This window comes from Cheilinus undulatus, linkage group 4, assembly GCF_018320785.1.
Source record: "Cheilinus undulatus linkage group 4, ASM1832078v1, whole genome shotgun sequence".
In the NCBI taxonomy this organism is placed as follows: Eukaryota; Metazoa; Chordata; class Actinopteri; order Labriformes; family Labridae; genus Cheilinus; species Cheilinus undulatus.
The window spans coordinates 1,436,323-1,458,657 of record NC_054868.1 but is presented as its reverse complement, the minus strand read 5'-3'; the positions used below and the strand labels follow the sequence as shown (position 1 = coordinate 1,458,657).

General features: G+C 40.8%; 2 protein-coding genes across 2 annotated transcripts; one reads left to right on the top strand and one right to left on the bottom strand.

The window, feature by feature from the left end:
- The first annotated feature begins 810 nt into the window (after positions 1-810).
- On the top strand, positions 811-6,216 carry dpy30 (dpy-30 histone methyltransferase complex regulatory subunit). The gene is made up of 5 exons (XM_041785873.1): positions 811-896; positions 4,266-4,306; positions 5,436-5,483; positions 5,570-5,712; positions 6,032-6,216. Exons 1-5 carry the CDS (start codon positions 887-889, stop codon positions 6,102-6,104), a joined length of 315 nt encoding a protein of 104 aa, XP_041641807.1. The 5' UTR covers positions 811-886; the 3' UTR covers positions 6,105-6,216.
- A 6,005-nt stretch (positions 6,217-12,221) lies between these two features.
- Positions 12,222-20,663, bottom strand: psen2 (presenilin 2). Its single transcript, XM_041785981.1, has 11 exons — positions 20,563-20,663; positions 17,835-17,987; positions 17,506-17,726; positions 17,297-17,438; positions 16,407-16,474; positions 14,736-14,956; positions 14,423-14,521; positions 13,871-13,936; positions 13,661-13,747; positions 13,392-13,507; positions 12,222-12,863 (listed from the first exon to the last, which is right to left on the bottom strand). The coding sequence occupies exons 2-11, from the start codon at positions 17,964-17,966 to the stop codon at positions 12,708-12,710; spliced, it is 1,308 nt and encodes a 435-aa protein (XP_041641915.1). The 5' UTR covers positions 17,967-17,987; positions 20,563-20,663; the 3' UTR covers positions 12,222-12,707.
- Between the last annotated feature and the right edge of the window lie 1,672 nt (positions 20,664-22,335).

Here is a 22,335-nt window from a genome sequence, read left to right as displayed (position 1 = left end):
ACTAATGAGGTTAATTATCAACAGGTCAGTCACATGACTGGGTATAAAAAGAGCATTTTAGAGAGGCAGAGTCTCTCAGAAGTAAAGATGGGCAGAGGTTCACCAATCTGCAACCAAAAAGTGTGGCTCACTTTAAGAGAAAAAGCTCCCCAAGGTAAAATAGTGAAGATTTGAATCTCCCTCCATCTACAGTCCATAATGTCATCAACAGATTCAGAGAATCTGGAGAAGTCTCTGAGAGCAAGGGACAAGGCCGAAGGGGCCCTTAGGGGCCCTCAGGGGCCCTCAGGGGCCACGTCATTAAAAACAGGCATGATTCTGTGGTGAAATCACTGCGTGGGCTCAGAAACATTCCAGAAATCATTGTCTGTCAACACAGTTGGCTGTGCCATCCACAAATGAGAATTAACCCTTTAAAGCCAAGTGTATATTATTTTATTTAATAACATAATAATATCAGCATGATCAATAATTTACTTAAAAACCTTTTGTTTAAAATCTGATCAATTATAAAAAAGCCCTCCAGTGGACGGTTGCCAAAAATGCCTCATGTATCATATCTGATACAAATATATGATATTGGAATTTTTCTTTATTTGGATTTTGTTTTATTTTAATTAAGTTTTCATTTTTATTTTACTTTTTGTTCTTTGTACTTTTTATTAACACCACTCTGTTTTGCATAAACTTTATCACATCAAAAGTTCACAGAATTCCTCGTAAATTATAACATTCAAATTTTCATTTTAATCTTCGTCCATGCTTTTAATTTGAAGGATTCGTCTTAAAACCGGAAGTGTGATCGACGTTGGATGCCATTTCTAACGTAACCCGGGAAAGAGAATCCCTCTACGTCTGACAGTTAGCGTACATATCCACAACAAACATGGCGGATGGTGAGTTCATTGTGTACCATTGATGGTGTTTTTCCTAGTTTTCTTTGTGTTTGGGTGAATTAGAGGGACATTTGAGGTTCAAGATAAATATTTATTGATTCTTCTTAAACGTCAGGGCGTCAGGAAGTCAGCCGGTAGAGACGTTAGTTTAACGGTTGTAGGGCGTTTACTGGATGCTAAGCTAACTCACCGCTCCTGCTGTTAGCGGCTAAACTCAGAGATGAATAAATCAGCGTGTTTGTGACTCCGACAGAGACTTTGATGGAGGATTTTCTCTGTAAATACAGAAGAAAAACTTTAATTTTATTCTTCCAGTCTTTCCTCTCCTTCAGTCAGCCTCTCTGTGAACCAGGCAGCCCAAAAAGGTGTCATTACTCCGGCTCCATCCTCTCCACTGAGGAGTTTAGACCAGATCTGAGATCATTACCCTCCTTATTTAATCCTTAAACACGGGTTATTTATGAAAATAGACCGGGACAAATAAAGAAGAGAGGTGTGTGTGTGTGTGTGTGTGTGTGTGTGTGGAAGAGCTGACAACTAAAATCTGCGTGGTTGACATTTCATTTTAAAACGTTAACCAGTGATGTGACAGAAGTAGGGGAACATATTTTCAATCCTTCAAATCAACAAAAACATAAAAAACAAATGTTAATAATTTTCACCTTTAACCAATATAAAAGGGTTATTTGGAGAGTTTAATGACCTGTTCTTCAGACCTGTCAGCTTTTTAAAATGTATTATTATCATGATAATAATAATAATAATTACTAGGGCTGGGCAAGTAATCAAGAATTTAGATCAAATCACAGTAAGGCCTGCTGCAATTTTCAAACTGCTGAAGGTGCAATATTTCTTTAACTTAGAAAGTGTCAATATTCCAGTTAAAAACTTTAAGCAGCTGAGATGTTTTTCCCGAAACTACTATACCCATCATGCAATTTCAAGTCAGTTCATACTGAAATTGAGATATGAGTTGAAATAATTGCAATAGGATATTTTTCAAAATTTTTTGGCCCTCGTTTAATCGATCTAATATTGTGTTTGTTATAACAACATGATTTATCGCTTGTTTGTTGAAAAATACACAAGATGAGGAACAAGAACAATAACCACACACCATAAAGGTAAGATGGAAGAGAAGAAAGCAGGGACAGAGAGCAAGATGAGGAAGATGGAGGAGAAGAAAGCAGGGACAGAGAGCGAGATGAGGATGATGGAGGAGAAGAAAGCAGGGACGGAGAGGAAGATGAGGATGATGAAAGAGAAGAAAGCAGGGACAGAGAGCAAGATGAGGATGATGGAGGAGAAGAAAGCAGGGACGGAGAGGAAGATGAGGATGATGAAAGAGAAGAAAGCAGGGACGAGAGCAAGATGAGGATGATGGAGGAGAAGAAAGCAGGGACAGAGAGCAAGATGAGGATGATGGAGGAGAGGAAAGCAGGGACAGAGAGCAAGATGAGGATGATGGAGGAGAGGAAAGCAGGGACAGAGAGCAAGATGAGGATGATGGAGGAGAAGAAAGCAGGGACAGAGAGGAGGATGAGGATGATGGAGGAGAAGAAAGCAGGGACAGAGAGCAAGATGAGGATGATGGAGGAGAAGAAAGCAGGGACAGAGAGCAAGATGAGGATGATGGAGGAGAAGAAAGCAGGGACAGAGAGCAAGATGAGGATGATGGAGGAGAAGAAAGCAGGGATGGAGAGGAAGATGAGGATGATGAAAGAGAAGAAAGCAGGGACAGAGAGCAAGATGAGGATGATGGAGGAGAAGAAAGCAGGGACGGAGAGGAAGATGAGGATGATGAAAGAGAAGAAAGCAGGGACGAGAGCAAGATGAGGATGATGGAGGAGAAGAAAGCAGGGACAGAGAGCAAGATGAGGATGATGAGGAGAAAGCAGGGACAGAGAGCAAGATGAGGATGATGGAGGAGAAGAAAGCAGGGACAGAGAGCAAGATGAGGATGATGGAGGAGAAGAAAGCAGGGACAGAGAGCAAGATGAGGATGATGGAGGAGAGGAAAGCAGGGACAGAGAGCAAGATGAGGATGATGGAGGAGAAGAAAGCAGGGACAGAGAGCAAGATGAGGATGATGGAGGAGAAGAAAGCAGGGACAGAGAGCAAGATGAGGATGATGGAGGAGAGGAAAGCAGGGACAGAGAGCAAGATGAGGATGATGGAGGAGAAGAAAGCAGGGACAGAGAGCAAGATGAGGATGATGGAGGAGAAGAAAGCAGGGACAGAGAGCAAGATGAGGATGATGGAGGAGAAGAAAGCAGGGACAGAGAGCAAGATGAGGATGATGGAGGAGAAGAAAGCAGGGACAGAGAGCAAGATGAGGATGATGGAGGAGAAGAAAGCAGGGACAGAGAGCAAGATGAGGATGATGGAGGAGAAGAAAGCAGGGACAGAGAGCAAGATGAGGATGATGGGGGGAAGAAAGCAGGGAGAGAGAGGAAGATGAGGATGATGGAGGAGAAGAAAGCAGGGACAGAGAGCAAGATGAGGATGATAGACGAAAAGAAAGCGTGGACAGAGAGCAAGATGAGGATGATGGAGGAGAAGAAAGCAGGGACAAAGAGCAAACTGAGGATGATGGAGGAGAAGAGCAGGGACAGAGATCAAGATGAGGATGATGGAGGGATTGAAGGCAGGGACAGAGAGCAAGATGAGGATGATGGAGGAGAAGAAAGCAGGGAACGAGAGCAAAGTGAGGATGATGAAAGAGAAGAAAGCCGGGACAGAGAGGAAGATGAGGATGATGGGGGGAAGAAAGCAGGGACAGAGAGGAAGATGAGGATGATGGGGGGAAGAAAGCAGGGACAGAGAGCAAGATGAGGATGATGGAGGAGAAGAAAGCAGGGACAGAGAGGAAGATGAGGATGATGGGGGGAAGAAAGCAGGGACAGAGAGCAAGATGAGGATGATGGAGGAGAAGAAAGCAGGGACAGAGAGCAAGATGAGGATGATGGAGGAGAAGAAAGCAGGGACAGAGAGCAAGATGAGGATGATGGAGGAGAAGAAAGCAGGGACAGAGAGCAAGATGAGGATGATGGAGGAGAAGAGAGCAGGGACAGAGAGGAAGATGATGATGATGGAGGAGAAGAGAGCAGGGACGAGGGCAAGATGAAGATGAGTTTTTGCCAACAGTCAACATGAGGAAAAGGTTCTTGGCATATCTGTGATCTAGAGAAAAGAGAGATTTGAAGTATGTTTAACTTTTTTAGAGCAAGTCTTCCTCAGAGACGTGTAGAGTCACTTCATCACAGCCACAGCTTTGTCTTCAACTTGTTTTTTTTGTCTCTGGAGAGAAAGATGTGAGAACGATAAAATAACCTTAAAAATAAGTAACTGTACCTTTTTATTTTTCAGATCACACAGATGCAGACCAGTCCATGGAGGGACACACTCCTGTGAGTACTACACCCCCACACTGGTACTACACCCCCACACTGGTACTACACCCCCACACTGGTACTACACCCTCACACTGGTACTACACCCTCACACTGGTACTACACCCCCACACTGGTACTACACCCTCACACTGGTACTACACCCCCACACTGGTACTACACCCCCACACTGGTACTACACCCCCACACTGGTACTACACCCCCACACTGGTACTACACCCCCACACTGGTACTACACCCCCACACTGGTACTACACCCTCACACTGGTACTACACCCTCACACTGGTACTACACCCCCACACTGGTACTACACCCCCACACTGGTACTACACCCCCACACTGGTACTACACCCTCACACTGGTACTACACCCCCACACTGGTACTAGACCCTCACACTGGTACTACACCCTCACACTGGTACTACACCCCCACACTGGTACTAGACCCTCACACTGGTACTACACCCCCACACTGGTACTAGACCCTCACACTGGTACTACACCCCCACACTGGTGCTACACCCTCACACTGGTACCATACCCCCACACTGGTACTACACCCCCACACTGGTACTAGACCCTCACACTGGTACTACACCCTCACACTGGTACTACACCCTCACACTGGTACCATACCCCCACACTGGTACTACACCCTCACATTGGTACTACACCCCCACACTGGTACTACACCCTCACACTGGTACTACACCCTCACACTGGTACCATACCCCCACACTGGTACCACACCCTCACACTGGTACTACACCCCCACACTGGTACTACACCCTCACACTGGTACTACACCCCCACACTGGTGCTACACCCTCACACTGGTACTACACCCTCACACTGGTACTACACCCCCACACTGGTACTACACCCTCACACTGGTACTACACCCCCACACTGGTACTACACCCTCACACTGGTACTACACCCTCACACTGGTACTACACCCCCACACTGGTACTACACCCTCACACTGGTACTACACCCCCACACTGGTACTACACCCCCACACTGGTACTACACCCTCACACTGGTACTACACCCTCACACTGGTACTGAACTCATTCAACCAATAATAGAATACCATTGTTTTAACCATGAATGGTCCTGCAGGTCTCTGAAAACCCTCATGCAGAGTACGGTCTGACAGAGAACATCCAGGTAACACACACACACACACACACACACACGTCACACACTCACAGTGTAAGGGAGACTGACTCCCAGCATGCTTTGCTGCTCCTCAGAGGACGGTGGAGAACGAGAAGCCGGGCGCAGAGAAGATGTCGAAGCAGAAGGTGGACCTGCAGGCGCTGCCCACCAGAGCGTACCTGGACCAGACGGTGGTTCCCATCCTGCTGCAGGGCCTGTCGGTGCTCGCCAAGGACCGGTACGCACAGACGGACACGAGCAGTCTTTACTCTGATCTAAAAACTCCTACAGTATTTTAGGATGAGAGTTTGAATGTCAACAACCACTCAGACTGGACCCTTTTTAAATCTGTAACGGCTTGAAGTCGGGGTGAGCTGACGTCTGAGTTCTTCATGAAAATTCTGCGTTAGTGGGTGACCAGGGAACAGTCCCAAAGTGGACGCAGTGATGATGTGACCTCTGTGGGGATTATTCCTTTGTGTAAAATGTTAGAGCGTATCTTTGAAACACAGTCATAAAAAGCTAAAAACATCCTCTCTGTTTCGTCTCCTCTGCAGACCTCCAAACCCGATCGAGTACCTGGCAGCGTTCCTGCTGAAGAACAAATCTCAGTTTGAGGAGAGAAGTTAAACTCTGCAGTGGGAACGTTTCCTACAGTAGAAAGCTGTTTGTTCATTTGTTTATGGATTTAGACTTTTTTTCTTTTTTTAAGCAGAAATAAAAATGTTGATGTGAAAGAGCAGCGGACTCTCTCTCTGGCTTTATTCTCAACATTTTTATTTGATTTATCTACAACTCCACAGCTTGTTTCAGACTTTTTTTTTGTTTCTGTGGTACCAAACAATTATCACTGGTCCTCATTCACCAAAATGTTCTTTAGGTTATTCTTAAACTAGAACCCTGCATAGGACTCTTTCCTTAACCCCGCTTTCGCTGGACTTCTGACTGTTACCGCCCACTCCTGGAACGCATCAGCAACAAGTGTCCCCAATCCCGCCTGCATCCCGCACAAACTGACAATCCATGTTAAATATTCAGACTATGACTTAGTAATAAGAATGTCAAAGTAATATCTACAGACCTTATTTACACGTCATTTATCATCATGTATTTTAAAGTCATACAGATGTGGAATTGTTTCCTGATCTCTGGAAAGTTTTTGTGTCTTAAAAACTGCAGCTCACTCCCATCTGCTCTCAGACAGTAGACTAATATTTGCTTTATGAGCCAATTCATAAAGGGTCATGAAGGGTTAACGGCTGAATTGTTCTTTCCTGTGTTCTTAAGCTGATGAAGGCCACATCCTTGTAGGCTGGAAGCTCGTGCATGTTTCATAATTAGCCTAGATATATTTCGATTTTATGCCCATATAAGGACATGAGGCTGCAGGGCAGTGTGCAAACAGTAGTAGAAGTTAGGAGACTTCATTAACGTCCAAATCAAATTAATTATAATAAATAACAGATATACTGGATTGAAAGGATCAGATGTACTGGGATGAATCTAAGGTAGATGTTGAGCTGCACATTAAACCAGAAAGGATCAGTTCATTGATATAAAGCTCTATGATTGGGTATAAAAATACTCCACAGACAGCAGTCATCAACATGCATGGAGCTGGAATAACTTCAGGAGTCAAACCTACATTTATTCTAACAGCTGACCCTGAACATCTTTTAAACTAATTCAAACCCCTATGAGGACGTTTTTTTAGTTTTTGTTTTAAATATAATCAAAATGTAAACATTTCTACTAATAGGACAGGTTTATATTCATATTTTACTGTTCAGATCCAACACTAACATGTTAAATTAAAAGTTGACCATGTTTACGGGACCATGCACATTTTTTATAAAATAAAAAAGATAAATGTATAAAAAAATACAGTAAAATATCATTTAAAGTTTTATTGTGACTTTCTTAATCATTGAGTGCTGATGTGTGGTTCATTCATTTTCCCGTCCTATCAGAACTCAAATGTGAACTAGAGCGCCCTCTAGTGTTTATTTTTGAACACCACAGAGAGGGATATGTGTCAGAATCTTCTTAAAACAGCTGAAAAAGGGTTCAAGACCAAACTTCTTTTTGTGAATGATGTGTGATTATAAAACAGGTATGATTCTGAAGTTTCAGAAAAGGCAGCACATCTGAAAATCCAAGTTTAGGAGGGAAAACAAACATTTCTCTCTTCTCTAAAGAGAATCTGTAGCCTCGGACTCGCTCTGATGAAGGCTTTGTGCTGAAACGTGTTTGTGTTTGTGATGTGAGCCAAATAAACCAGTGAAATGTTCGTGTTCTGTCCTCCATAACTGGGATTTTAAGATGTTCTGCCTTTTTTGAACATTTTTGAGCTTAGAATCTACTTATAATCTTGACTGATGTGAAGCTCAACCTTTCCCTGCAGCTAAACTCTCCATCAGTCTGAATATATCTGCCACATTGATGAGGAGAAAATGTTAGAAATCTGCTTTTGTCACTTGTGAACAAGACCCCGAGATACCTGAACTCCTTCATCTGTGGCAGAGACTCACTCCCCACCTTTAGGACCAATCTGCTGTTTTCCGGCAGAAGACCATGGCCTCAGATGTGGAGGTGCTGACTCTCATCTCGACTGCTGCAAACATCCCCATGCCTGCTGGAGGTCCCAGCTGAGGAAGCCAGCAGAACCGCATCAGCTGCAAAAAAGATGAGACGAAATTCTGAAGTCCCCAAACCGGAAACCCTCCTCCCCCGGCTGTACCTCGAGATCCTGTCCACGAAAATCACAAAGCGAATCAGAGACAAGGGGCAGCCCAATGCGCTGGTCATACAGGGACCTGATGGCTCGCTATAGAGGTCCCCAGAACCCCATATTACTGCAGTTACCCCTCATGACCCCCTGAGGGACACAATCTGAAGCCCTCTCCAAGACCACAAAACACTCCCATGGTCCCTCAACAAGTCCTGCAAGGGTAAAGAACTGGACCACTGTCCCACGGCCAGGACAAAATCTGCATTGTTCCTCCTGTATCTGAGGTTCGACAACCGCCTGAGCCTCCTTTCGATCCACCTCCAAACCCTCACCTGTGGTCATGAACGACTGAACGAATGAAATGGTGTTTACAGGTGGCAGTGGTTCAGGCATCTGATCAGGATGCCTTCTAGTCGCCTCCCCGTGGAGGTCTTCTGGGCATGTCCGGCTGGGAGGAGACCTAGAGCACACGGGAGGGGTTATATAACCCAGGGAGATGGAGAGTGGATGGACCTGCTTCTATTCCCAACAACTCACAGTAAAAGTTCAAGGTTTGAAAGGTTATTTATTAATTATCATATTTACAAAATAAGACCAAACAAAATGTGAAAGACTAAAAACAACAGAATAGATAATAAAATAATTTCTATCCATGACTAATCCATGAATCAATACACAGTTTCATTCTTTCTAGGATTTCCTTCGCTAATAATGACGTCTTCTCTTCTACGGTCAGTCATCAAGCACATGAGTTTATTTAAACCTGATTTAATCCCAGTTTAAATAAACTCACATTTAATCAAACTTGATTTCAATATCAGCTGAACAGACTGTGTTTTAAAGTGTAAGAAGATCAGGAACATGACATCATGGAAAATTCCACCTTAAAACACTGTAGCACATAAAAGCTGAATAAAAATGGAATAATAAAAGTGCTGCTCACGGCCACAAGGAGGCGCTCTGCTGTCTCAACAGATTTTTCTCTGCTTCCTGAAGTAAATGACCCCGTTCTAACCCTCCACTGGCGTTTCAGAAGAATCCTCATATCTGTTTTTAAATCCAAGATCCAACCAGCTAAATACTCGCGATGGTAAAACTTTAGATTTAGAGCAAAAACATGACTGGAAAATGGAGGAAAAGTCAAAGGTACAGGAGTCCCGGAGTGAAGGAACTACATATCCCACAATCCACTGCACACCAACCCAGTTCAAGTCATAACAACTGCAGTTCATTAAAAACACGATACGTACTTCAAAACGTAGGCAGACCTTATGCCTTTGCTGTAGTGTTTATATGGTCAGAAAATAATGTTTTAATTTTTCTGAGTTTGTGTTTATGTCGTGTGACTGATTTTGTTTGTCTAAAAAACGTTTTAGAAGCTTTGATGACATCATCAATGTGAAGTCTAACAAAAGATGACATCATCGTCAAAGACGGAGGAAAGGAATGTTGGTGAAACTAGAACCTTTCCCTCCATTTTTACTAAACAGTAATTTATAATTGAGTTAAAGTTTTCATCTTATATAATGGGATGTAAATGGGTTGTTAAAAAACTGGCTTATGAAGGCTTTGAATGTGGGGTTGTTTTTTAGATGATGTCACATCACAGTAAAGAACTCCAGATTAGACAGGAAGTGATTAGATTGACAAAGTCTGGTGGTATTTACTGCTGTACCAACCAGCCACATTGAGGGGAAAAAACACGAAACAAAACAAAACAAAAAACAAACAAACAAAAAAAACAATCTAAATCACAATCAGTTCCACCCACTTTCCAAAAAATGCCAACTATAGCCTACTATTCCGTGAAAATAGAGAGAAAAAGGTCATAGTTTCACAAAGATTCCATCCTCCACCTTTGAAGGTGATGTCATCCTTTAATCTTGTTTAACATTCCATCCTCTGCCTTTGAAGATGACATCATCCTTCAATTTTTCTAACATTCCATCCTCTACTTTGAAGATGATGTCATCCTATATTTTATTTAACATTCCGTCCTCTACCTTTGAAGATGATGTCATCCTTTATTTTATTTAACATTTCGTCCTCTACCTTTGAAGATGATGTCATCCTTAATTTTATTTAACATTCCGTCCTCTACCTTTGAAGATGATGTCATCCTTTATTTTATTTAACATTCCGTCCTCTACCTTTGAAGATGACATCATCCTTTAATCTTGTAGCACCACATTATGTAATAATGCTGCATTTTATAAGCCACTAAGCGGTTAGGGCAAGGTAGTAGGGTATACCCTGGAGCCCACCTTAAGTCCTAGGGTTAAGGTTAGGTGTTTAGTCTAGAGCCCTGAAGGGGGGTTAGGTTTAGGCATAAGTCATTAAGTGGTTAGAGTTACAGCAAGGTAGTTGGGTAGGGCATACCTTGGAGCCGAAACTAAGTCCTATGGTTAGGGTTATTACATAATGTGACATTATTACATAATGTGGTGCTACAAATCTTTTTTAACATTCCATTCTCTACCTTTGAAGATGACGTCATCCTTTAAGCTTATTTAACATTCCATTCTCTACCTTTGAAGATGGCGTCATCCTTTAGTCTTATTTAACATTTCGTCCTCTACCTTTGAAGATGACGTCATCCTTTAAGCTTGTTTAACATTCCGTTCTCTACCTTTGAAGATGGCGTCATCCTTTAGTCTTATTTAACATTTCGTCCTCTACCTTTGAAGATGACTACATCCTTTAAGCTTATTTAACATTCCGTTCTCTACCTTTGAAGATGGCGTCATCCTTTAGTCTTATTTAACATTTCGTCCTCTACCTTTGAAGATGACTACATCCTTTAAGCTTATTTAACATTCCGTTCTCTACCTTTGAAGATGGCATCATCCTTTAGTCTTATTTAACATTTCGTCCTCTACCTTTGAAGATGACTACATCCTTTAAGCTTATTTAACATTCCGTTCTCTACCTTTGAAGATGGCGTCATACTTTAGTCTTATTTAACATTTCGTCCTCTACCTTTGAAGATGACTACATCCTTTAAGCTTATTTAACATTCCGTTCTCTACCTTTGAAGATGGCGTCATCCTTTAGTCTTATTTAACATTTCGTCCTCTACCTTTGAAGATGACTACATCCTTTAGTCTTATTTAACATTCCGTTCTCTACCTTTGAAGATGGCGTCATCCTTTAGTCTTATTTAACATTCCGTTCTCTACCTTTGAAGATGACGTCATCCTTTAAGCTTATTTAACATTCCATTCTCTACCTTTGAAGATGACGTCATACTTTAAGCTTATTTAACATTCCATTCTCTACCTTTGAAGATTGCGTCATCCTTTAGTCTTATTTAACATTTCGTCCTCTACCTTTGAAGATGACGTCATCCTTTAAGCTTATTTAACATTCCATTCTCTACCTTTGAAGATGGCGTCATCCTTTAAGCTTATTTAACATTCCATTCTCTACCTTTGAAGAGGGCGTCATCCTTTAGTCTTATTTAACATTTCGTCCTCTACCTTTGAAGATGACTACATCCTTTAAGCTTATTTAACATTCCGTTCTCTACCTTTGAAGATGGCGTCATCCTTTAGTCTTATTTAACATTCCGTTCTCTACCTTTGAAGATGACATCATCCCTTAATCTTACTTAACATTCCATCCTCTACCTTTAAGATGTCATCCTTTAATAGGCTTCAGAGGGGAGAGGTAATCAAAACGCTTGCAACATTCCATCTTCGTGGTCCACTTAGAGCTTTTACTAACTTTACTACATTCACACTCATTCCTAACTTCTGTTCTTAACTTCCTGATCTCCATCTGACTTTCCAGGGTCACCATGATCACAAATGTTGCTGTGACACTAGGATTATGGGTAGTGTAGTTCTTTCCCCCTTTAAATTGTGAATAAACCACGTTTCTCTTCAGTCAGGGCTGATATTATTGGAACTTTTGTGTTCTCCTGGAGCTTATACCATTATTTCTCATTCAGGTAGCGCATAGTTAGTTTACCTTGAATGGTTATGACATCATGGCGAATAATTAAATCTACTATGGAGGAATTAAAAAGGATTTTACTGCAGTAAACACACTCTTGAGCTGTATAATATAATAAAATAATAAACATATGGACAAAACCTGGCAGAACATAATAAAAACAGGAAATAAGCAGACAAGCAAAGTTAGTTTCTTCAAAATAAAAGCAGGAATGTTTGGGGTGTGTTGTTGCTTTGATTGGCAGGAGCATCGACCAATCAGACAAAGCTGTGATGTTTCCTTATTGTCAGTATTGTTACAGACCCTACATCCATGCAGAGTTGTTTGAGGGTTTAAGGTGGAACTTTCCTTTACAGTTCCTGTCCACAGGTGAGCACAAACACACCTGGGCTTCCTGTCTGCATTACATCAGTTCCTATGTTTCATTGTGTTCCTCAAACAGACAGGTAGAACATCAGCGCATGAACAGAGAACAGTCTTTGTGCGTAACGTCCTTAGTCCTGCAGGTGAAGGAGGAGGCAGCAGGTGCGAGGGCGGGGCTTGTGTCAGATGTAGAACTGGTGAGCGGCCAGGTTGTCCATGAACGGCTGAACCAGGAAGTCTGTGGAGAAGTAGAAGACGAGGCCGAAGGCGATGGAGATCGGCAACGCCGGCAATGCTCGCTTAAAGATGGCCAACAGCAGCAGAGTCAGACACAGGCCCTACGACAGGTGAGATACAGGTGAAGCACAGGTGAGATATAGGTGAGACAAAGGTGAGCACAGGTGAGATAAAGATGAAGTACAGGTGAGATTCAGGTGAGATACAGGTGAAGCACAGGTGAGATATAGGTGAGACAAAGGTGAGCACAGGTGAGATAAAGATGAAGTACAGGTGAGATTCAGGTGAGATACAGGTGAAGCACAGGTGAGATTCAGGTGAGATTCAGGTGAGATATAGGTGAGATATAGGTGAGATATAGGTATCCAGATATAATATCCAGATTTTATTTACCCTGTATCAACATTCAGCTAAAAATATGGAGCTACAATGCCCGGCCTTATCTATAAGAATGTTACTGTAGTGTTTCTGATGGAAAGGCTTTTATTTTGAAACATTAACAGGCTCATGATTAGTTGGTGACTTGTGGATGACATGCTTTAATTCTCATGTTTCAACCATGGCACATGTATTTTTTTTTTCAGGTATAATGCTCACTGTTCAACTTTGCATCATTTCAAAATACTTACGATGAGAATGGCGACGAAGCAGGCGAGCGTGGTATTCCAGTCTCCACCGGTCGCCGCTGCTTTTCCAACCAGGACGCTGTAGAAGATGAAATCACCCAGACCGAGCTTCACGCCTCCTACACACAAACACCGAACACAAACGTGTTTAATGTGTCAGAGAGGCGCTATGTAAACAGGCAGTGTTCTGTTTTATTTTGAAAGAATATAACTGTTTTCTTCAGCACATTGCTGCAGTTTCATTGTCTAAACGAAGGTTTTATCAGACTCACTGTCTTCCTCTAAGTCGTCTTCAGGAAACGACCGGGACCGTCGTCTCTCAGGCTCCACCCCCCGGCTCCTCTGCTCCGCCTCCTCGTCTGAAAATGAAACAGAGATTCGATGACAACAGTAACGGGACAAAAACAAAGACATCAGAATGGGAAGCATGGATATTTATTTGTGTTAAAGAATTAAACAATCTCAGATACAGTCAGTCTGACCAGTTTCATGTTCAGAGTGCGGAGCGTCCAACGGGCTCGCCATCCCCACCGTCCACATCATGGCCGCTGAACAAACCCAGACAGAAGAATAACAATGAATGGACCTTAGGCATCAGGTCACTGGATGAACTTTAGTACCTCTAAAGAGTTTCATGTTCTAAATAACCGTATCGTATTATTATACTAGAGAGAAGTTTAACCAGCAGACATCATTGAAAAGATACCAGAGAGGGCGAGAACGCCATCTACAGACGATGACTAGAGATACACTCACATCAGCTGGCTTTAGATACTCTAAATCAAACTCTGGCTTTAGTTACTCTATAAATCAAACTCTGGCTTTAGATACTCTAAATCAAACTCTGGCTTAAGTTACTCTAAATCAAACTCTGGCTTTAGTTACTCTATAAATCAAACTTCAATCCATCTTCATTTTTTGAAGTGACCATTTTTGGTCAAAGGGGTGGAGCTAAACCCACTGACAGTAGAACATTCTATCTCGGGCTTCCCCAGAGTCTCGATCATTTCACCAAAATAAAAGCTTAGACTCACAGGAGTAGATGAGGGCGGGGAAGATGGGCTCGTTTCGTTCCTGAGCCGTCTCCACCAACATCCTCAGAGGACCTTTAGGAGAGAGGACGGCCACCAGGTCTGCAACCACATATACAAAGGCAGCAATGCATGATGGGAGGTCTGATACAGAGAGCATAGACTCTGACACTAATGAGCATGTGTTTAATTTGATTATCTGTCTGAATTATTGTATAATTCATATCCATCCCTTTGGGTTTAATATATTGTTCTTTTATTCAAAGTTTAGGACTCTGACTTGTCCATATATCATCCAGCACAGCGTCAGACTCACCGTAGACAGAAATGGCGCCCAGGATGACCCAGGCTGACCACTCGGGCAGATATTTGATGAAGACGAGGGCCATGAGGGCGCTGATGAGGATGAGGTAGGCCTGCTGCAGCTGGAGGGGGCCTTTCCAGTGGATACAGATCATCCCCACCGCCCCGAAGTTCCAGATGATCATGCCGACCGTGGGATAATCCACCGCCAGGTTGTACGTCTTAAACACCTCACTGAGAATCAGAGAGAACGCCGTGATGAACACGAGCGATACGTTATCAGTCTTTTAAACTTTATCTGTGGTCAGGGTAGGGCTGGGCGAACGGACCAATAATAATATCTAGATTTTTTTTAATCCAATGGCGATACACGCTTTATATTTGGCGTTTTTTTTCTGCAAAGATTTAAACAAATGATTGGAACAGATGATAAAGTTTGATATGGCTCTAGTAAAAGTCACGCCATGCAGAAACCTGTTTTGAGTCCTGAACAACCAGGATTGGGCACCGTTTAATCATCAAAAATTGCAGACAAAAAATGTTGACAACATTTCTGTAAATTGCAGCTGTAATTGTTCTGTCCTCTTGAATATCATCTTTCAAGAAAGACATGGACAGAAAATTGATCTTTAGTCACATTTTATCCAAAAGAGAAGAACGGTGTCCAAATTGCAAAATTAAGTTGGCAACATATGGAAAACTGGGTGGAGCTTATGAAGGTTTAGTCTTTCCCCACTACTATTCATACATCATCAGAAAATTTCACATTTATTCAAACGTTGCAGTTCAATTTCTTCTTTCTTGCCAGTTCCATCCAAAAGTTTCCAAAAGTTGCCAACACGCCTGCCTCTGCAACAGTTCTACTATTATTTTAAAGGTCAGTTATTGCAATTACATAACTGACTGGTAGAAAAAAAGACAGAAACGTCATGACCTTGAGTCACATTTTTAACCAAAAGAGAGACAGGCGGCGTTGTTGAAATTGCACAACTATGTTGGCAACATTCGCAAGTGTGGGTGGAGCTGGACAGGATTGATGGTTTTCAATCCAAGTTTCCAATTGTTGCCAACAGAACTGCAACGTCAGCAGTGCTCTGTTGCTCTCATGAAAAAGACAGAATGGAATGTTTTATAAGCTTTGATGACATCATATTTTTGAACCCTGTTAGAGACTTTAAAGGATGACATCATCAGAGGCAGAGGACGGAATGTTCATGAAGCCTTTTCCCACCATTTTTGCTACGTAGCAGTCGTAGAAATTTCCCCCGTTTTCTACATGTTGCTATGTTTGCCCTCTTGAGAATGTCCTCCCTAACTCTGCTGTATTTCAAGTCACATTTCCAAATGCTATAAACTTATTTGGGCGACTTGGACAGTGTGCAGGATTTTACCTGCAATTTTTAAAAACTAAAAAACAAAACTAAAAAAAAAAAACTAAAAAACACAGTATTAGGCATTCAGGACTCCTATTTTAGTTGCTGTGGTATCAATCAGGTTTCATTATAATTAGATTTTTACTAATAATATAAATGTTCTATAAATAAGACAAAATAAATTTAAAGGAAACTGTCTTACCCTTTATCTTGACTGAAAAGATCCCCATCTATCTTAAAAACTGGATGTATTTCCCAGCCCTAGATCAGCGTATAAATAAAGTTATATACAAATTCAGAGCAGGACTCACCCGAGGTACATGAAGCTGAACCAGAAGAGCAGCATGAGCGAGGACAGGATGAGCCAGCCCTGGATGAACTGAACACAAACACAACACCATCAACACTAAGGCTGTTGGAACCGATTTCAGGGTTCGAATATAATTCAAAATAAAATCTCATTAATATATTAAAGCTGAAGTTACTATTGGAGCGTGTATTTTTATATCTTTTTGCTGTCTATAATCTTTCTCAAGTCCCTCCCCTCTCTCCTTGCCTCTACTTCACCCATATGTAGGTGCAGGATCCAAATGTCTCGTCACATGCCATGTGACATGATGAACACACCAAAACACAGGTGCCGCAATGGTCGCCATTGGGGATGTACGAGGATTTTTATTGCCAGGGTGGTGCACATGCTGGCGGTGATTTGGCGAGTGAGGCTTTGCTACATCAAGAGATGCTGATGTATGAAAGTAAAACCGCGATGCCCACCGACAGTAACCCGCTGTCATGGTGGAAAACGTTATGGTCCAGTCCAAACGTCTCCTGTCCCAGCTGGCACGCCGTTACCTGTGCATCCCGGTTACCTCCATCAGGGCGGAGAGGGTTTTCTCCACAGCTGGGACGAAACGCGGACGGAACAAAAAACGATAATTGCAGCAATGGCCACCATTGTTTACAGGCCAGCAGTCGCTTCAACTAAACCCCGCCTACAGCTACCGCCTCTTTCTCCTCAGATGATGCTGATTGGTCCGGTTATTCTCTGACTGGGAACGAGGGTATCAGACACGATCTACAGACCAGTCAGAGGTTGGTGGAGCCGAGTCAAGCCGGTATCACATGTTGAACTTTTACAACATTTGAAACAAAGAGTTTTTTTTATTCTGCATTGCATCGGTAAACAGGAAGTGCTTCTGACCTTGTAGCAGCGGTACTTGTAGAGGACGACCAGCAGGATGGTCATGACCACGATGACGCTGATCATGATGATGGTGTTCAGGACCGAGTTGAGGAGCCGGCGGCCCACAGATGAGGTGTTCTCTGAGAATGGCGTATAGATCCTGCAGGGGCAAACGTGATCATTAGCTGTTCGAGGGGAGGAGTCATAAATGTGGCGTGTGGACGTACAGACGCTGGTCGGTCTTCTCGCTGTAGAAGCTGACGGACTTGATGGTGGCGACGACCACAATCATGCAGAGCGTGACGGGGATGAACAGCATGATGACATGTTTGGCGCCATACTTCAGGGTCAGCTCCTCGTCTTCGACATCCACCTCCTGATCTGAGCTGCCACCGCCACCGCTGCTGCCGTCTGCTGCATTTGTACCCGCCCTCCTGGTCACCTGAGGCTGGACCACCAGAGAGCGACATTTCACATCATCATCAATAAAGACATTCACTCTAGGTCAGAAACTCTACTGGTTACCATCATGTATTAGATCGAAGTTGACCTTTACCCTTTTAGCTGGTGAACCATTCGGGGGTGTGTGGTCAGGATCAGGACTGTAGGACGGCACTGCCGGGTTCTCTGATGGGACCAACGCCGTCCTCTCATTGTACGAGTCCTCGTCAGTGTCTGAGGCATTCATGGCTGCTCCACGCTCCACCCACTGCAAATAACCAAGACACAGTCAGAGAGGGCTCTTCACCCCGGGAGAGAGGGAGCTCTACCGTCTTATCCAGACGTTCCTTCCTAAATCTGCTACGTTCACAGTCTTCAGAAATATCAGACAAACCTGAGCAATGTCAGAAATTTCAGTTACTGAAGCCGTCTTTTCAAGCCAGTCCATGATGGAGGTAATCAAATCAAAAACGCTGTCTCAAACTACCTTCAGATCAACCTAGCTTATAAAACATACCATTCTAGCCTTTAAACATAATTTAGGCTTTTGAAACATTCCATTCTTGCCATTAAACATAATTAATGCTAATAAAACGTTCCATTTTTGCCTTTGAGGATGATGTAATCATTTAAATCTCTTAGAACATTCTGTTCTCTCACTATAAAACATTCCATTCTTGCCTTTAAACATAATTTAGGCTTTTAAAATATTCCCTTATTGCCTTTGAACTTGAGGCCATCCTTTAAAAATTTAATACATTCTTATCTTGGCTTTGAAGATGATATCATCTTTTGAATCTTTTAAAACATGCTGTTCTCTGCCTATAAAACATTCCATTCTTGCATGTGAAGATGATGTCATCATTTAAATCTTTTAGAACATTGTGTTCTCCCACTGTAAAACATTCCATTCTTGCCTTTAAACACAGTTAATGCTTATAAAACATTCCACCTTTGCCTTTGGAGATGTTGTTGTCCTCAAAAGATTTCAAAACATTCTATTCTTGCCTTTAACTATTATGCGATAAAAGCTCAAGAAACATTTAATCTTTCCCTTTGAGGAGGATCTTATCCTTAACTCTTTTAGAACGTTCTTTTCTCTCAGTATAACATTCCATTCTTGCTTTTAAACATAATTAATGCTTATAAAACATTCCATTCTTGCCTCTGAAGTTAATGTCATCCTTTAAGAATTTTAATACATTCTAATCTTGCCTTTAAAGATATCATCTTTTGAATCTTTTACAACATTCTGTTCTTTACCTATGAAACATTCCATCCTTGCCTTTAAACATAATTAATAATTTCAAAACATACCATTATTGCCTTGGAAGATGAAATCATCATTTGAATCTTTCAAAACATTCTGTTCTCTGCCTGTAAAACATTCCATTCTTGTCTTTAATCATAATTAAAGCTTATAAAGCATTCCATCTTTTCCTTTAAAGATGAGGCCATTCTGAAAAGTTTAAAAACATTCTATTGTTGCCTGTAAAGATGATTTAATCAAAGCTTATACAACATTCCATTCTTGCCTTTAACAATACCATATAACACTCCATCTCTGCCTTTGAAGACGTTGTCATTACCCTTGCCTACCCCATTCTTGCCTTCAACGATATTCAAAGTTATAAAACATTCTATTCTTGCCTTCAACGATATTCAAAGTTATAAAACATTCTATTCTTGCCTTCAACGATATTCAAAGTTATAAAACATTCTATTCTTGCCTTCAACGATATTCAAAGTTATAAAACATTCTATTCTTGCCTTCAACGATATTCAAAGTTATAAAACATTCTATTCTTGCCTTCAACGATATTCAAAGTTATAAAACATTCTATTCTTGCCTTCAACGATACTCAAAGTTATAAAACATTCTATTCTTGCCTTCAACGATATTCAAAGTTATAAAACATTCTATTCTTGCCTTCAACGATATTCAAAGTTATAAAACATTCTATTCTTGCCTTCAACGATATTCAAAGTTATAAAACATTCTATTCTTGCCTTCAACGATATTCAAAGTAAGTAAGTTCAAAGTAAAGATGATGTCTCCAGTGCTTAAAAAGCATTCCTTCCTTGCGATTGATTTTGCCATCCTTTAAAGCCCATCAGACATTTTATATTTGATTTTTACCTTCAGACCAGTCTAAGCACCGCCCCCTTACACTGTGAAGCCATGCTGTTGTAACTCTGTGTTAAATATGTCTTGGTATCATCTCTCTGAAATAATCACAGCAACCAATCACCAATAAGCCTTCTTACCACTGGAATGTTTGTGGTGTTTCTGCACATTCTCCATCATTTCCCAGTCTTTTTTTACCTGTCCCAACTTTTCTGTAGCAGCCATCAAATTTATTCTGTCCTTTTATCTGCTTGAGAAAATTAAAACTATGTTTTCCATGTTCCGGTTAAGTTTCCACTTGAACGCCAAGTCTTCCTGTGTCAATTTCAGGACTTTACGAGTTCCATTTAAGGGCAACAAAAGTCACAATTTAACACGGTCACTTTTTAAACCGGAACACCGGAGAGACCCCCCCCCCACACACACACACACACACACGGCCCCCAAACCTCTAACTTCGCCCCTGTTAGATGAATCTAAATCTCCAATTAAAAGCCTTTCATGAACATTGAGGTCCAAATAAAAGAACCAGCGGGATCTTAAACCACCGTCCTCCCTGCTGCTCAGCTGTCTGTGTTTGTATTAAAGTGTCAGACAGCAACACTCAGTCACTTCAGTTTGTTTCCGTTAATTCTTCTGAATTTAATAAAAACCTAAAATACTTTAAAGAAAAACGTTACTTTGACACGCTAGCCCTCTCAGAAACAGACTTTACCTGAACCAGCCGCTGAAATCTGAGCAGAAGAGGAAGAAGACTTCAGAGTAAACACCGAGCGACAACCCGGAAAACGGCAGTCAGCTGATCGCCATGTCACGTGGTAAGGTGACGTCACGAAACCACATGACGCTTCGAGGCAGGGTTATTTACTTATTACGAGCGATTTAGTTTAACCCTTCATTTTATTAAAAAAATGTTGCATTACATAAATAAATGAATAAATAAGTAGTTAAACAAATGTCTAAATAAAAATACGTGAATGAATAAATAACAAAAACAAATAGCCACACATATAGTTAGATTAATGAATGGATAAATAAATAGGTAATTAAACAAATGTCTAAATAAAAATACGTGAATAAATGAATAAGAAAATAAATGAATAATTAAAACAAATAGCTACACATATGGTCAAATGAATGAATGAATGAATAAATAAATAAATAAAAATACTTAAATAAATTAATTAGTAAATAAATTAATGATGAAAAATAAATAGCTAAATAAATAATTTAATGGATGTATGACTAAATAAATGAATAAATGACAAGATACATAAAAATATATAAATAAATCATTTAGCAAATAAATTAATTAGTAAATAAATGAATAATGAAAAACAAATAGCTACACAAAGGGTTAATGAACAAATGAACGAATACATAAATAGATAAACAAATAAATAAATAAAAATACGGAAATAAATGTATTAGTAAATAAATAAATGATGAAAAATAAATAGTTTCATAAATAATTTAATGAATGGATGAATGAATAAATAAATAATAAATAAATACATAAATAGAAAAACGTAAATAAATGAATTAGTACATACATTAATAATGAAAAATAAATAGCTAAATAAATAAATAAATGGATGGATGAATAAATAAATAGCAAATAGATAAATGTAAGTATCATGTGACAAATGTTCTGCATTTATTCCTTTATGGTGGCTTTTTTTTATTATATTTTACAATTATTAAGATCTTAAAAAAAATATTACCATCAGGAAGAATTTCCTCTAAAAGGTAAAAATATGAGCCAGTGAGACTAGTGAAGTTTTGTGATGTTTGACATCACTTTTAAAGACATCTTTATTTAAACCCCTCTGGTGAATTCCTTCTTATTCATGATGCTTTATCTATTCAGAATTATATTATATATATTTTATATATTACATATATTTTTTCCACCCACTGATTCAGGTTTTTGTCTTTTATAAAAGTCTTTATCCCCCTCCTGGTTTATTTTTGTTTTTGAATATTCGTCACACTTTAATGTTTCAAACTAATGTTGATATCAGACAAAGATAAAAACAGAAGCCAGTTTTTAAATGATTTCCTTTATTAAGGGGTAAATCCATACAGACCTACCTGGACCTGTGAGAATGTCATCGCCCACCTAATAACTGATTGTCCCATCCTTGGCAGAAGAACCCTAGAAAGTGTTTGTGATGACTGTCAGTATTTCCAGAAAGTTCCTCTTCTGTCTGGTCAGTTCTCAGAATATTTCCCAGAAGTCTTGGGGATCATCAGGATGTTTTTAGTCAAATGTGAGTCTTTGTGTTCTTGTTTGTCAGCAGTGGCGTTGGAACTTTCCCATGATGCCATTGTTGCCCAGTCTCTTTCTGATTGTTGAATCATGACCTCTGACCTTAACTGAGTCAGTGAGGCCTGCAGGTCTTTAGATGTGGTTCTGGGTTCTTCTGGGACCTCCTGGATGAGTCGTCCATGTTCTCTTGGAGTCATGTTGGTAGGCCGGCCACTC

Coding starts and splice junctions, on each gene's coding strand:
- dpy30 (XM_041785873.1), top strand. Junction 4,307..5,435: donor CCATGGAGGGACACACTCCT/GTGAGTACTACA, acceptor ATGGTCCTGCAG/GTCTCTGAAAACCCTCATGC. Junction 5,713..6,031: donor TCGGTGCTCGCCAAGGACCG/GTACGCACAGAC, acceptor TCTCCTCTGCAG/ACCTCCAAACCCGATCGAGT.
- psen2 (XM_041785981.1), bottom strand. CDS start 17,966: ATGAATGCCTCAGACACTGACGAGGACTCGTACAATGAGAGGACGGCG. Junction 13,937..14,422: donor CCCCGCCCTCATCTACTCCT/GTGAGTCTAAGC, acceptor GGGTTTGTTCAG/CGGCCATGATGTGGACGGTG. Junction 13,508..13,660: donor AGACGACTTAGAGGAAGACA/GTGAGTCTGATA, acceptor GTTTGTGTGTAG/GAGGCGTGAAGCTCGGTCTG.